We start from the raw sequence: 17,871 nt of genomic DNA, 5'->3' as shown, positions 1-17,871 counted from the left end.
ATAATTATTCAAAATGAACGTCTCGTAAAACACGAGTTACCTACTTTTTATTTCTTACTATATTGTTAGTTTATCTATACAGTATCAGTAAGTGTTTCCTAATTCAAAATGAAAGGTAATCCGGACGTTGAAGGGTTAGTCTGACCGATGTTTATGTAAGTATTGTTAACGTTTTGCAGGGTTAATGTTCGACATCCAAGGGCAATTTGCATCCTTTATGCATTAACATGAAAATAGCTATAGATCTAGGTAATTAATTAATTTTGTTCCTGTATCTCCATGGTAACACCTTACCGTTTGGCCCAATATTTCTACAGACCCCATATGTCAAGATGTATCACAACGATTTTGACTATGGGTGACTTCTTAACTTCGCCGAAGAAAGTTGGTGGATAAAAGAAGTCCATGAAGAGGGATGAGGTGGTGTTAATATAACTTTTTCATCTAACTTTGGTTAACATACTCTAGTTTTAAACAACTTAGTCGGACGAATCCTCCCTCCCATAGCCTTGAAACAATGGAACTACGAGGGGCTAGTTTCTGCCTTTCAGGAGAAATACTTCATCACGTCAACTCATCCGTCGCCTGCATGGTGAGTACACACACAATTTCCCTTAGTACAATTTATATACAATGCTAATGTAGCATTAATACACCTTAGCTGCACTTGTACTGTAACGTCGTATTTGCAAGTAATTAAAATGAGCCCTACGAAGAAAGATAACACGTACCTTGAAATCAGCTTTTATGTTCATTCTGAACAAACATTGACATTATACTAAACGCCCATAACAACATTATTTGTTAGCTGGATAAGGCAGACATATAATGTAACAAATTGAATTAAAAAGCAAAATGGAACTCCTTAGTTTGTTTTATATGTGTCACCTGTTTGTAAATGTGTTTAGGCAACGACATGTTAATGATCAATGTTTTCATTTATTTTTTTTTAAAATAAAATATAGTGTAAAAGTCAAAATATGTATAATTGCAATTCATTGCCAGCTCATTTTGACTAACATTAGAAGGTTTGGTACAATATTCAGAAATTAACTTTCATATTGCAAAAAAAAATATATATAAAAACCACCGTGAAAAAATTAACTGTACCAGGGTTGTGCTAATAAATAGTAAAATAATTGAGATATGAACCAACGTAAACCATCTCGAAATCTTACTTGAGGCTTTGAACTGACACACATTTGGGAAGTATATTGATCAATAAATGTATTTTTTAAGTTTATGTTGGAAGAGAGTCAACTCTCATGCACGCAGCTTCATCCAAATCACTATAGTGTCGTTAGCTACATACGCCGTTGCTATCATGTCTTTTATATAAACTGACCCGAACTGGAACTTACTTGATGCACCCCTCCTCCATTTAATCCACTCTGTAAGGGATTACGGTATGACGTCATCAATCAGTCACTAAACATCAACCCTTCCCTTTTACTAGTTTCTTTATATGTCATATAACAACAGTTCGCTCCGAGTTAGTGATTTTATGACACAGTGTATGCTCTCGTTTCACAATGATTCATGATGCTATTACCCAACGAACACCTTCCTAAACAATCCCCAACCCCTCCCCGACCAAAGGGAATGATTTTATTATATTAAAAAATACCGGAATAGAGATTTATGGGAGATTTGAGTATAGACTTCTACAGTTAGCACTTTGTGTGTAGAGAAAACTGTTACCCTATAAAAGTGAAATTCCAAATGTGTGTTTTTTTTTTTATCAGTTCCTTTCATGGTTAATAAACTGTGAAAAAAAATTCACGTAAAAATTAATAAACAAAGAATTTTCTACAAGAAATTTATAAATATCTTCTTTGATACTTTTGGTATTGATAACGAATTATGATATGCACATCAGCAGAGAGAAATAAAATAATCATGAAGCATCTACCAGCGGGAGGGGATTGACCGCTTAAAAGTTATTTTCCAATATTGTATGAGGCTTGTAACACACCATAACACCGGACTAAACTTATTTTAAAGTCTATCCGTTTCTTTGTTTATCATTTCTTTGTGTGTGCGGAAGTAAAATATTTAAGCCGCATCTAAACTTGACTTTGAGAACAGTGCTATCATCATTACGAGTTATAAACTTGTAACTGGCCTATCTGAATTCCCTGTTCGATACACGACAGTTATAAATCTTTTCCTCCTGATGAAAAACAAAGTCTAATACTCTTTTGTCTTATTTCTTTGTTCAACATTAATTTATACCTCTTTGTCTGTTATTAAAATTACCGTTACTAATTAACAGGAACATTAATCTATGTCTCTCTTACCTTTTCTCCTGGTAGATTGCCCCTTTTGTCACAGGCCTGAAAGGAAGAGAAATATTATATTCATGAGATTTTGAAAATGAATTTCAGGAAAATATATCATGGCGAAGCAAAAAATTTATAAATTAGAATGATATATTTTCACAAATATCACAGTAAACTATTCCTCGCAGGTAAACGCACATCTACATTGAACACCCTAAAGTCAATACAGGAGACGGACTCGTCAATGTAAGATGCACGGACTTAATAACATGAGTATATACATCAGCTTTACAAGGAAGATATAGTTAGTTTTAAACCCGTCAATAAAGACTGAGTGACGTCATCAAACACTGAGTGACGTCATAATGATGAGCTTCTCACTAAGATGATCAGATAAATACCATGAACGACAGAGAAGATGACAAGGAGGGAAAGATGACAGTATTCAAAGATAGACCCCAGAACATCGTTGTTGGATCGATGTAATGATGCAAAAATAAAGCAAAATATTGAGTAGCCCCTTCCCCCTTCGTCTTAGATATTATGTTTCTATCGTATTGGTTGATCGTGAAGAGATAACCATGACAGTTTAGGAAATGTACTTGTATGATGAACAAATAAAATAAGAGACACAAGGCTAGAATTAAATAGACTAGTGTAGATCTGTTAACCTTTAAAAATATCATAAAATATAAAACCCCTGCACAGATTTTTTCTTTCTAAATTTACCGTGTGTGTGTATGTTTAAATGAAAGTTTTCACATGCGCACATAATCAGTTTTCCAATAGATGAAACTCTCTGTTCAACGTTAGGCAAGGAACACTTAGACCAGGAAGCGACGGTCTGTAAATTAAGGAATATATTGGGTTTGTGTAACCGATACGCCATCTGTGTCTATAAGACTAGTATTGGCAAAGACCGCGAGAGCTCGTTATTGCTGTGTCTCTATATATTAGCCTGGACTTGGTTTGGGTTGCTCATATACTCTATATAACTATGTTCGGATTCGAGAGTACCATACTCGAACCAAGAGGTCTCGGACTCGGCTCGAGATAAGGAATCATTTTACTCTACTACATCAGAGTGTTTCTTATCTAATAATATACAGACATAGTGAATGACTCTGATGGCAAGAGTACAAATAACAATAGGAACCATGTGAGGATACAAGGCCCGGATGTTGCATTATATTATCGTCAGCACTTGAATATAACTATGAAGATACAAAAGTCAATTTGCCCGGTGGTAAATTTTACAAAATCAACCACATTACTAGGTACTTTGAACACCCCCCTCCCCATCTCCTCCCACTCGGGCCTGAGCTCCTTCGAGATACTGCCTTTTTTTTAACTTTTATTTAGCAGTTATTCAAAAGACGATAGGAAAAAGACAAATATTTTAAAGAGGATGGTATAAAAAGACGTTTCCTGAAAATGAATTAAAAACCTTCAATTTAATCTTTTAGTTAAACTTTGTAATTGTTAAACTATTTACCTCTCCTTTAATTTTCCTAGTATGTTAAAGTACATCAAGTTGAAGAAACCTACCTAAACAATTCATTTGTTTCTTAGTATCAAGTTAAACCCAGATCCGTTCTTTTATATATAAGCCTGATTGGACCCACATATTCATATCAGTCACGTATATATACATTAATCTAAATCAATAATGAAATATAATCAATAGGGATCCCTCAAATCCCATTACAACTCAAACTACTAGAACCGAGTCACATTTAATGATTGCTGTATTGCTGCATGCAGTGACGTCAGAGGTAAAGATTCCAGAGATGAAAAGTACACATAGACATTTTCACCAATAAAACATTTTTTTTTTACTCATACGGTGTGGAAGAGAGACACTGGAGGCACGATAGATTCATTTCGCTTTATATGTTTTTATCTGTCTGAATATTATCTACTTTTAAATTGAGAATGTTCATTCATTCACAAGACAATTATTTTTATAAGGAGAGCACATATAGGAGTCTACATGCGGAGAAAGAAGGACAATAATAATTAGGAGATATGACGAAAGTGCTGGATTACGAGCGTGGAAGGGATACTTCATTTGTTTTCATTTATTTGTACCAACCTCGTCACAAGGTTTGTAACGTATATTGTGTATTGTACGATACATATATACATCCTGGAGAAATAACTCCTCGTCGTTGGACAATTGCAAATATTTATCTTTAATTATAATTTTCGTTACTTCAGTATGGGGACCTAGCCCCCCCCCCCATTAGAATCTCTAAGGAAGGTGTTTTCAACTATGACGTAATAGGCAGCTTTATTTAATGGAAGACCAACTTCTCCTAACACCAGAGAAAACGAAGAAAATGAACATAACCAGTGAAATCCAGCGAGCCTGCTACAAAGACAAATATGCAAGGGCAGCTACAGTAAGCTACATGGTCGGCTAAACTGAATGTTGTTACGACTGTTGTATGTGCTATGATGAACATTTGCCCGGAAATTACATGAACATAAACAAGAACGGTGCAGCATGATTAACAAAATTCTACGGTTTCATATTTAATGTACATCGATATGGTGACGTAAAAGCAGGAGCGTAAAAATATGCTCAGTATATTCATTTAGGTGAAGAAATTATTTGATTAAGATATTCGTTAATGTCATTGATTTTTACTACAGCTTTGGTTTCAGAGTTTTGGTTCAGAAGAATAATACCAATGTTTCACGAGGATTTATAGTGGTATGTTGGAAACGTGAAGAAGCGACGGTTATGTCAGTTATGTTGCTTCAAAGTCATACAAGCTACTAGTGTTCTACTCAATGTTGAAATGATATGATTAGTTGTTAATTATCATACCAATGCTCGTGATTTACTTACAGACTTTTATCTCAAAACTATATTTTAAAGATATGTATTTCTGTTCACATCCATATTGTTATAAGCTTGTTTCTAAGTTTGGAATAAACGTGATACAAAAGTTTACGTAAGTTGTTCCTATATTATTTGGCGCCCTCAAACCTCCACCCAATCCTAAACAATAACAAAATGTAATGAATGAGGCTTAACACTTGAAGATAATTATCAAAATAAGGTAAACAATTGGCCGATGACAAATTATGAATATTTAAATCAGATTAACAGTCACCAACTATACCGTAGATGGAACAACTCCACTCTAAGCCCTAGCCCACCCGGATCCTGACTCCTTCAAAATCCTCTAATGTATCTATTTTTGTGTCGTTCAAAACACGCGGGAAATAATACGAATATTTGTCTTAAATTAATATTTTATCAAGTGATTGTATATGTTTAGGTTACCAAGGTATCCGTACAAGATAACAACGAAGCGGGTTAGTAGAGCTACAAACATATACTACAGAGTTTGTTTCTGTTTTCTAATTTATTCCCATTTTAAAAGAATACAATAATCCCCCCCCCCCCGACCCTTATAACCCTTACAATGCAAGAAATTAAAAATAGCTCCTCTTCCCTTCAAATATACAAATGACCAAGACCATGGCAAGCATTACCATTCAGAAGATTATACCATAGTTGATTGATTTCAAATAAAAACAAGAGCCTCAATGACGCAGTATCTCAATACTGGAAGTTTTAATTTTGATTCCTAATTTCAAATCTTTGCTCTGTCTCTACAATTATCAATATCAATCATGGTACAACAAATATATAACTTGCATTTATGCTACTTTGCCACGAATAGTCTCTGCAGGTTACACTTCATCCTGCGAGTGTTGCCTTTAGAGCCCATTGCCTGTTTGTCGAAAGAACGACGTTGCAAGGTTTAGTAATGTCATAGAATATTTAAGAACTTGTTTTTTATGTGGTATCCTTCATCTTGGGTCAGTCTCCGTGTCTGACTTTTTGGTCATATAGTTTGACTTCAATGACAACGGCCAAATTAGAAGAGGCGAACAACTCGACCATATTCTTGATGCCCGCCTTGAGAGCTAGGCCTATTGACCTACTGTATGTTACTGTAGACTGTAGTGGTGACTACCATCAAAACTGTGTCCACTTCCAAGTATCAAAACAACCGACGTTTTTCCATCTCAACTTTTCTGACATGAAGATTTCATGGATTTATTACTTGGAAAAATAATGTAAAAGAAGATTACAAGTTTTTATATGCAAGTGACGGGTGGCTTCCTCCTCCCCTCATAGCCACCTCAGTTCCTCTCCATTTTGTTATTTTATTTTAATATTTTGTACATTTGATGTCAAACATCACAGGTTCAAAAGAAAGCTAAACATACTTCTTATAACCTTATTCATCTTATAACCTTATAAATAAAACATAACCTTATACAATTTTTATAGTCTTACAAAAGTTGTGATGCTATGGCCGGCTCCTCTTTTATACGTACCCATAAAACAAACTTACCCTGGTCCTTCCTAGGAAAAGCTGTCTGAACACCAGTACAATGTTAATGTGGCTATCACTGAAAGCCTAACAGGCCTAGGCCTATATATATTTTTTAAATGCACTAGGCCTAAGTAGCCTTCATAAGTACAAGAATGTGTATACGTAATTATACAAAAATACATGAATGGCAATCAAACAAACTTATCATGGCCCTTGCTCTGAAAAGCTACCTGAACACCAGTACTATCCTTAAATGGATGTTACAAAACCGAAGGCATAATATAAATTAAATGCACTACGTAGAATTCAGCAGTACACAGTGTGTATATGTAATTAGCATGCAATACACTACACCTCGCGTACCTAACTACAGTACAGATAATTGGTCTCGAGGGTAGCCATTTTCGTATATCTAACATGTAGCTGTCATGAGTCATAGCCAATCTGCTACAAAACAGACTTGGAGGCGGGGCTTAATCATCAAAAACGGACCTTTTAACTAAAAGTAGGGGCGGCAGCTCAGTGTTGTTTTAAGAAAAATCATTTAAACATCAAATAAAGCAAATAAAAGCCATAAAATGTCATACACAGCTAGTACAATTCTTATTTATACCTACCTGTAAACAACAAATGAAAGTTTAAAATGTTATTATTATGTTAAATATATAATACATAGGACCCTATCTTAGACGATACCACTGTTGAAAGACAATTCTATTCTATTCTCTTTCATAAACATTAAACCGCAGATAACAAACCAATCGCTGAGAAGTGATATGTCATGTGCCCATAATAAACCATAGACATCGAATAATATTAACAAATGAGCAGGAAAACGTGGGCAAAAGTTCCCTACAAACAAGTTTTGGAGCGTGTGCAAAAAGGTCTGCCAAAGTGTGTTTTCAGCCCGATTTGGCCCGATTTGGATACAAATCGGTGAAAAAGTCATAGAATGAGATACAATTCTGGATTAAAAAAATAGTAACTTTTGTTGGTCTATATGATATATTCTTGCTCTGGAAATTCCAGAGAAAAAAGAACTTTGTTTGAAGACGCTGAACTTTTTTTTTAAGAGAAGAGAGAGTCCCACTTACTGTTACAATATCTCTATACATGTAATGTATTGAGATAACCAGAACCGTCCTTTCATTATATCCGAGACTACTTGGACTTACACACGTATGTCAGTGACGTATACACTAATATGGATAAATACTAATTAAAGCAAGTGATCCTTTGAATTTCCTGAAGAATTTTAAGGAACAAAGTTAATTAATTAGCAAGATTTCATTAAGGAAAAGTACCATATTATTGAAATTTGTATTTTTTTCTTTTTTTGCTACAATCTGCTGGTAGCAAGCTTGTCCGTAAAAGGAAAGATAAGGACCTTGAAAACATAATGTTACTTTATTTCACCAAAATCACAATTGGAAAGATGAGAGTAGGCTGAGATATTAAAGGTTTGGAAACATACAAATAGAACATGACAATAACTTTGTGGGACAAACTATTGTCTGAATCTGATTAAACGATAAATACATCACTAGTATAAGTAGCAGTCATGTGATTGGAACAACATATTGATATTTCTTATTGCAGGAGTGTCCAGTTATGTGTGAATATTATATGGATTGGTCAACGTTATAACCTATTACGTTGCATGCAGCTTTATTTAATTTTATTAAAACGTTTACGCAGTGACTTCATTCTCAACATTATTTGAGATAAAAACTACGAAAGTGTAGAAATCAGCTTAAAATCAGTGTTTAGAGTCAAATTCCACATACATCTGTTCCAAATTCCAAATTTCCCCATCACCATCCTGTGCATTTGACTAATTCGCGAAGTACCATAGAAATGGGCAAATTTAATTTGATTAGTAATTACTTGAACCAAGACCAACAATTTAAAGTAATATAACTGTTAGTGTTATAATGTTTCATGGAAGAGCCACGTCTCACACCAACAGAAACGACTAACAACCTAAACATGACCAGTTAAAACCAGGGAGCTGGTACTGTAAGATACATGGTCGATTAAACGGACTGTTACGACTGTTGTTATGTGTTATGATGAATAATTATACAGAAATTACAATAGCAGACCCGTTCAATATGATTTATAACATTCTACGGTTTCATCTCAGAATAAACGTGAAGTTTATTGGATGCAAATTCACCACCTCGAATATTAATAAAACGGCATGTGTCAAAAACGATTGTACAATACATATATAGCAAACCTGTCCAAAAGTCAATCTATTAGCTATAACGATATGTTTGCAATATCAAACTGACATGGACATTGTACGGGTGTGTCAATATAGAACTAATGAGATTCATTTAGACCATGTTCGCACGCAATATTCCATCCGCTCTCTCCACCCCCACCACCGTTTCATGTAGGAGCGGGAAGATGTCTGAAAGTTCTTTCTTTACATCGGAACTTCTTATATTAATAGCAACACGTACATTTCACAGATAATGTATCACTATATTGATTTATTTACACTTATTAGGAACTGAAAACAGTGCTAGGGCAGCATAACGCAAACAAGCTGACCAGACTTGCATTATGAGCAATAGCTGAATGAAAGGTGATCAAACTCTTTACCTGCCATTGACCGGTTTGTAGATTCAGACGATGATAATTGTCAATGCCGATATGATTCCAAACTGATGAAAAACACAAAAGAGAGATATGTTAATGATAAGTGCACACTTATTTTTTGTTGGTCTGGAATGAAATCATAAACATTATATTCACGAGATTTATTTTGGCTCTCGAAGATAACTTTATATTAGCTGATTAATCAATCTAGTTGATTCCTTGATTTTGATCTTATTAGTTTACTATCATGATCATATCAGTAATATAGTTGATCGGTTTACAATCTTTACATCTCAGTAAGATTACCGATCAGTTTACTATCATTATCATCTCGGTTTTATACCTGATCAGTTTACAACTAATATATAGTTATAAAACCAATCAGGTTACAATTGTTATCATATCATTAACATATCTGATCAATTATACAATTATCCTAAATGAAAGCATATGTTCCCATTCAAACAGAAACAAGACTAACTCTTGTACTTAATTAAGAAACCAAATCATGATAGTCGATTATTCGATGCTCACATCAATAATAATAATCCATGAGACGATGAACGGATCAGAGAACACTCAACATCAGTGACGTCATCATGTATCACGAGAGCCATAATTAAACACCGTGTCAAATAAATTGGAAAAAAAGAGAAGAAAACGGGATTTTTGTTTGAATAGCTAAATTAAGTCAATTTATATATTTAAAATAATAAACAAATCATTTTCATAACCACGTAGCCAGTCTCTATGTAAGAGGACTGCTGAATCTGAGAGCATTCCAGGTAAAGGAAGGTTATTTGTTTTTTACGCTCAGGGTTCCTTTGTTTATTCAGGAAGTTCCATAACAACTCCCTGGTTGAATGTTCTTTAAACTGTACCAAGAATATATAATAGGTGTAGGAACACGGTGCAGGTGACAGCTGATACCGGTACCCCTCTTTGCAAAGTGGATAGAATGGTAAGGGGGGGGGGGGCGGGGGGCAGGAATACGTTATGAGAGTGTCCGAAAGTGAAATTATAAATTTAAGTTTTATACACTTAGTTAATCGTCCAAATATTAACGTTTTCGAGAATTCTAAATAATGCACTAACTTATGTGACTTTGACTGAATCGTCTCTGAATCTCTCTCTAATATGTTATCACGAGATAATTTGATTTGGTAGCTATTATACACACATCTGTCTAAAATAGTCAAATATTTACTGGATCGGGGCAAATGTGTTGTTTACACTAACTACTTATGTCTTTGAGATTGATCAATGATGACATCAGCAGCAGTGACGTCACTCCACCATTAACAATGGGAATCCCGATGTGTCCTTTAAACAGAGAACAATACACGAGCGTACAATGTGTACGAGTCTGAGAAATAATGTTGAGGGGTGGGGAAAGAGAGGTTGGTATGAATTTACATTACTCTTAATTAATTAAATAAATAATGTAGGTAGAATCTTAGTATACATGTGTTATTATTGTGCAGGGAAATGACACATTTGATTACTCGTGATGTTTGTAAAGCTATCCCGGTTATCAAGATGTTCAGCTTTATAATTTGCTAAATCTATGCTTTTTAAGGTAAATTAAATGATAACGTAGGCTTCTCAGTGCAGACATAAATGTTAAATGTTATCCACAGTTTTGAAAATTATTGTGACTCAACTTATATACGGTTTTCATTAATAGCTGGCATACAATATCATTAATCAATGACAAATTTGTAATAGTTTGATATGTCATGCGACGTCATAGGTATTGTTTTAATTAATTATTGTATGATGTGGTGCATCTGCAGGAGCTGACCTAATAACCTGTGTGTTAGACTAAGTAGTCCAGTCACGTGACGAGCCTCCGGTATTTAAAGAAGCATTTATTGAATTTAACATTTTGTACAAATACAACCTGGACTTATAGCAGTGACTTTATCGATCTAATAAAATAGATCAACATTTAACTTCTACTTTAATTTACATACAAATTCACTGTAGTTTTTTCTTTCATCTATTTATGCTCTTTTATTACTAATCGAAGTATTGATTATTAAGATATAACTGGATATAATGACAAGCAAACATTATTCTCAGATAGAAACATTTGTAATCAACAAACATTCGAGCAATTTGTTACATGCTTGAAAGTTGACCTTACTTGGCAACCTATCTTATATAGTAAATAATGAAAGATGACAAATGCATTGAAAATGCAGTGACGTACTTAGTGAAATATTTTAGGAATCAGAAGATAACCCTTTATAAAGTTTCCACAGATCTCTGTTTAAAGGACATTGAATAACCAAGTTAACTAAAACGATAAGGCTAATGTATTACGTATTATGACTCGAAATCATCGTACAAAGTTTGACATTGATCCAAACTGTCCTGAGAATTTCAGTGGCGTAGGAAGGTACTTTTGAGTGGGTGGGGTGGGGGCTGAAGACTGACAGGCGGCCTGGGGGAGGGGTTTAAGGGGAGGGGGTGTGATTTTTTTTTGCATTCCAGGTGGCCTCAGATGTAATTTGGTGCAATATAGCACACTTCAACCCACCCACTACATTTTGTATATAATTTTGCATTTTCACCTGGCCTTAGATGCAATTTGGTGCTCCAAATGAGATTTTTTTCTCATTTGGAAATGAAAAAGGGGTTTTCTGACTTGCGAAGCGGGGGAGGGGGGGGGGGCGGAATGATACTTCCGCCCCTCCATATGTTTCACTGGGGGGGCTGGCGCCCCCAGCCCCCCCCCCCCCCCCCCGTTGGAGAATTTGTGTTTAACAGTGTTTGCAGACTTTGACCTCTGCTGATCTCAAATGACCGTTAACCTTCAAATTAAAGAATATTTTGTTGCTCTGTGTCCTTACTAAATTATTTCGAGTCAGATGTAAGGCTTCCCCCGAAGTGCAATAAAGTAGTGTACAACAGCAGTAGTACAAACCAGTCTGAGATTTGATGTGGATGTGTCCCTATATAGGCTACCTCAATATGGATATATATATATATATTTGACTTGGTGGTGCATCTTGTTGTGCGCATGTCTGCTCGAGTACTTACTGTGACGCTTATTACGCGTTTAGGTATTGGTGACGCAAAACAGCACCCAATCAAATGTTATTATAGCGATTTATTTGAAACAAGGGAAAACCTGCGATATGTAGCCTAATTAGCATTTCAGCACTTACTTAATTTGTTGTTGAATAAACATGGTAAGACTACCAACTATTATTGTAACTTTGATGTAAGCAGACGTACTTAGTAGCATTCATATACAAATCATTGCACTTATTACTTGATCCTATTTCACTCGTAATAAATAAAACACGACCATGGATGCCTTAAATATCCCTAACACGTTACGTTAATAAAAGGCGATTAATACGAGTGGAATATCCTTAGCATATTTTGACGTTTATTTAAATAACTGGATTGATGCTTTTACACGTGTTATGTACACAGGTGTAGGAGCCCAACTTGATTTTTATTGGGAGGAGGGGGGGGGGGGGGACGACTTATCCGAAAATATAACCAACATTTTGTCATCATCTTAATGTGCATACCATATAGGCATGCATCGGTTATGACATCGCATGTCAATTACATACAATCATTTGCGGTTTAATAACCCTCCCGTAATAGCGACCATTTTGGGGGATATTGTTACAATACTAATGATAATAATAATAATATAAGTTTAATCTTTGAAAAACACATTGCAATTAATTTTTCTTCCATTAGGTGCGAGAAAGTTATCAGCATATTGCCCGTGCCCCCAGCCCCCGCCTCCTACGCATATGGTTATGTAAACGTTTTCTAATACAGTATCTGGAATATTAGTCTGTTGATTAACTTTTACACACCACATACGGAATAATTTCCAGTCCTGATTGCCTACCTACTTTGTGATTTTTTTTTGTGATAGCTTGCTCCTAATGCAATATTCGGAATGAAGGACTATAATAATTTAAATAATATAGAAGAGAGCATATTCTTTATATGCTCCATATAGTGTAATTTGTTTTTATTTATAACAACCTACTTTCAAAGAGTCCATGAATTAATATTATATGACAATACTTTTAATTTACTGACGTAATTTCTTTACCTTTGACATTTCTTGATTTCAATGATGACGGGATCGATGTGACCGGAATATTCTCTGGTAGAATATATCCTTCTCCAAACCCAAAATCGTTAGGGTGACCAAACCTGTCAAGTAATGTTAAGAATCACATCATGGTAACGGTTCTAATGAGACTGGCGTGTTATCCATCTAATATAATGAAGAATTTAAAATGCCTCATATAGGCTATATATGTTCAAAATAGGATATGAATGATATTGTGGATCAGATTAAGACGGATAAAGGACATTGGAGGTCAAATTTTAGTAAACATAGACACATGAAAAACAAAAAACAATTTTATTTTGAAGTGTCACAAAAGTCCTGTTTACGAAACATTGTAATATATCAAATATAACAATAACAATTTACATCGGAGCCGCAATCCTTGATCTCCAGGTCTGTAAAAATACAGTTTCAGTTCAAACAGTTACGGCCGTAGTTCATGTTATTTAGTACATGAAAAGAAAATTTAACTTGGCAAGAGGGAGTCAAGAGCATTGGAATTTTTAATTAGCTTAAAGACACTAGATAAAGGTGAAATTAAAAAAAAAAAGCGTTAATGCTTGAAGTCAGGTAGATTAATAGTGTAGCTACAGTATGTGTTTAATATTGTTAAATGTACAGACCAAACACTGTTCACCTTGGTTATATTTATAAACTTTTCAACATGCATCCCCGAGTTTATCGTCCTATATCATGTGTATTATATACGTCATGTGGCTGGGGTTAAAACAATGTGTAGTGTAGAGATAATTGTGCGTGTGTATAGACGAAATGGGTCAACAAAGTTTCGAGAAGATAGTGACTTTCTTTAATTATGTATGCAAATGTTGGGTCTATGGTTCGTTATCAGTTCAAACGTTAGATCATAACTCACGTAATGGTTGATTCATTGATATACGAGCAAACAACACAAAACATTTAAGAATTGACTACGCGTTACGTAAACGCTGAAATACCTACCCCATCCGTCACGAAGTGTGCACAACTTTATATTGCATTATTATTATTATTATTATTATTATTATTATTATTATTATTATTATTATTATTATCATTATCATTATTATTATTATTATTATTATTATTATTATTATTATTATTATTATTATTATTATTATTATTATTATTTTATTTTTTTTTTTTCTCCATTTATTCAGCATATTTTATATTTTTAATATAGCATATACATATTGTTATAAATTATAATCACCTTTTACAATTCTTGCATAGAACATGTTTAAATGAAATTTCAAGAACGGAACAACTCTGGGCATTCAGAAAATGCCTGTTGTAATTGAATATTACTTACTTTATCTTTCTTACACTTACTTGATTTTGAATGGATATAACGTTCAACATCAATTGCAAACTTAAATTTATAGAAAAAAATCGCAAATGTTTGGTAAGTTCTTATTTCGCTTACAATCATAGATATAATACTTCATGTGTATTATAAGAAAATTATATGGGTGACTATATCCATTTCCGTACCCGAAAAAAATATTTTGTTTTGAAAAGAAGAATTGTTGCTTTAAAAACCGATTCTCTACGTCTAATATGAAAGATCCAGTAAAATTACAGTCCCAAAATATATGTTCGATATTCTCAGTTTCTCTGTTACAGAAGGAACAGACCTCTGTATCATTTATACCCATCAACGCTAAAAGTTTATTTGTTGCAATAATACGGTGTAAAAATTTAAACTGAAAGTATTGGAGCTTTGCATCTAATACAGTGTAGTATGGAATCTTAAAAAACCTGTCCCAGTCTTTTTTGGTCAGATCTTTAAAGGAGCAACTCCATTTCTCTCTTGCAGTCGGAACTTTTGATAAACGATGTAAATACATTTTATAGATATGCTGAGAGATTGAGCTAGCCCGAATGGCATTAAAATACATGATAGTATTGTTGTTCATAACATCAGTACTATGGCAACCTGACCTTTTCCACCACTGGGGAATTGCACTTTATTAAACCCCAGTACAAAGTAAAAGGTATATCAGCATTAAAAACCTGTTTGAACCTTACAAAAGTTAGCGGCTTATTATGCTCATCAAACAGGTCACTAACATAAATAACATTTCTATCCAATAAAATGTGATTCATAACAATTTTGTTGTCGATACGAATATGAGAATTGTTCCAAATGACTTGGTTACCGAAATTTTCTGTTGGAGTAGAGAATGAAATATCACACCAAGCATAGACTATTTGACGAATGAAAGAATTTCTTATACTATTCACATCATTCTTAGCACAGTTACAATGAAAAATAACCTGTTTCCCAAACGGCTTCAAATATATATCAAAAAACATTTTCCAAGTACCGTTTACAGCATTTGTATATCGCCTAATCAAGGTACACTTTAAACTGTTTATAAAACTGATGATGTGTGTGACTTTTAATCCTCCGTTGCCAATAGTATTAATCATGACCAGCCTCTTTACTTTATCGGGGTTTCCCGCCCATATAAAATCGAATAAAATACTTTCTAAATCCTTTACGAAACTATTCGGGGGATTTGGCAACACCATAAATAGGAAAACGAGTTGCGACAAAGCAAATGTTTTCACAATGATATTACGCCCTAGAGGGGTCAAATCTCTAGATGACCATAAGCTCAAGGTGTTCTTCAGTCTAGAAAGTTTCGGTTGATAATTCAGCCGGAACAGATCGTTGCCATCACCCGTAAAAGTGATCCCAAGCATCTGAACTGGTCCATGCGTAATAGTAATATTAAAGTCATATACTGCAGCTGGAATATGATTACTAAATGGGCCCAGCGGAAAAAGACTAGACTTGGACATATTCATAGACAAACCTGAAGCTTCTTTTAACTGTTTAAAAATACGAATCATCTCCGTAATCGTGGTCACACTGCCATCAAGAAAAAGTGTGGTGTCGTCGGCATATTGCATAATTTTTACTTCTGTGTTACTTATTCTAATACCCTTAATGATCTCATTATTCTGTACTTTTATGGCAAATACCTCGGCCACCAAGATAAATAAATATGGGCTTAATGGGCATCCCTGACGGACTCCCCGTTGAAGTGGAAAGAAACCCGTCGAATAACCATTGTTACAAATACAACTATGACAGTTACTATAAAAAACATCTATCCATTTTTTAAAACTAATACCAAAGTTGAAATATGAAAGAGTTGTTTTAACGAACGACCATTCTAACTTATCGAAGGCTTTTTCGAAATCTACAAGAAACAAAAACCCTGGGATTTCGTGATGAGAGCAATACTCTATTAAGTCTAAGGCAAATCTAATGTTTTCCCCAATAAATCTATTTTTCAAAAAACCGGTCTGCTGAGGACCAATGATATTATGGATAACAGATTTTAATCTAGAAGCTATCGCTTTCGCGCCAATTTTATAGTCAGTATTCTGGAGTGTGATGGGCCGATAATCTTGTAAAAAGGCAGGACTCTTCTCAGGTTTTAAAATTAATGTCACAATGCCTCTTGACTGCTCCGCCGCCAGACTCCCATTTTCATACCCATAATTTAACGAATCTATTACCAATTGCCCTATTAAAGGCCAAAAAGTTTTGTAAAAGTTCACAGATAGTCCGTCACTGCCTGGGGCTTTGTCGTTATGCATCGCTGATAGAGCTTGGTAGCATTCATCTAGAGTGAGCACACCCTCACAAGACTGTACATCAATATTTTGGTCTGGTAGCCCGTTAAAGAAAGGGTCAGGAATGCATCCATCTGAGCTGTAGAGCTCCTTATAAAAATTCTTCATCTCCTCGAGAATACGGTCCTTGTCCATAACAATACTACCGTTACTTTTCTCAAGTCGTTGAATCGAATTAAGTGATTTGTTCCTTCTTTCTAAATTTAAAAAGAATTTTGAGTTTTTTTCTCCTTCTTCCACCCAACGTGCACGAGACCTGATGATGGTACCTCGGAGCTTATAGTCATAAAGTAACATAAGTTCGTTGTGGGCTTCCTTAAATCGTGATCGTACATTTGCTGATTCCTCAAGATATAATTGTTGTTCAAGCTCGGCAATTTTATTAATAAGATCATGTTCTTTTGCTCGTCTCTCTTTGGCCCGATCTTTCGAGAAAGTCATGCTAGTCTTACGAATGTTAAACTTTAACATCTCCCATCGCCGTGTAGGATCCTGATCAGTATCCTTCTCGAGCCCATTGCGAATTAGTTCATTGATGAGATCAATATAGATTTGGTCATGCAGAAGCGAATTGTTTAATTTCCAATAGCCTGGGCCTCTGCTAACTAATTGGGTGGAGATTGATAGACAGATGAATGAATGATCGGATTGAAGGCCAGGGGAGAAAACATTATCAGTCACTGCATAACTTTCCGGTCTTGATATAAGGAAGTAGTCCAGTCTGCAGTGTATACCTGGTGTTACATTGGAGCTCCAAGTATAGTTTTTAACAAAAGGATTTCGTTCTCTCCAGATATCAATAAGGTTATGTGAATCCATTAACTCTAAGCATTTTTCTCGCGCT

At 34.7% G+C, this 17,871-nt stretch overlaps 1 protein-coding gene across 11 annotated transcripts in view; it reads right to left on the bottom strand.

The window, feature by feature from the left end:
• Nucleotides 1-17,871, bottom strand: part of LOC139970056 (uncharacterized) — a 107,302-nt gene that overhangs the window by 10,139 nt on the left and 79,292 nt on the right. For 10 of the 11 annotated variants that reach the window (XR_011793907.1, XR_011793905.1, XR_011793908.1 and 7 more), the window contains 3 exons: nt 13,353-13,456; nt 9,260-9,321; nt 2,301-2,336 (listed from right to left, as the gene is read on the bottom strand). Coding sequence is in view for 1 of the 11 variants with exons in the window: in XM_071975672.1 (XP_071831773.1) it covers nt 2,301-2,336; nt 9,260-9,321; nt 13,353-13,456 (202 nt within the window). In the remaining 10 variants the exon portion in view is untranslated. The remainder of the gene's footprint in view (nt 1-2,300; nt 2,337-9,259; nt 9,322-13,352; nt 13,457-17,871) is intronic. The other variant, XR_011793910.1, reaches the window with a different exon arrangement.

This window comes from Apostichopus japonicus, chromosome 7 (genome assembly GCF_037975245.1).
Source record: "Apostichopus japonicus isolate 1M-3 chromosome 7, ASM3797524v1, whole genome shotgun sequence".
Lineage (NCBI taxonomy): Eukaryota > Metazoa > Echinodermata > Holothuroidea > Aspidochirotida > Stichopodidae > Apostichopus > Apostichopus japonicus.
The sequence above is the reverse complement of the archived record's forward strand: the minus strand, read 5'-3'. Positions and strand labels throughout refer to the sequence as shown.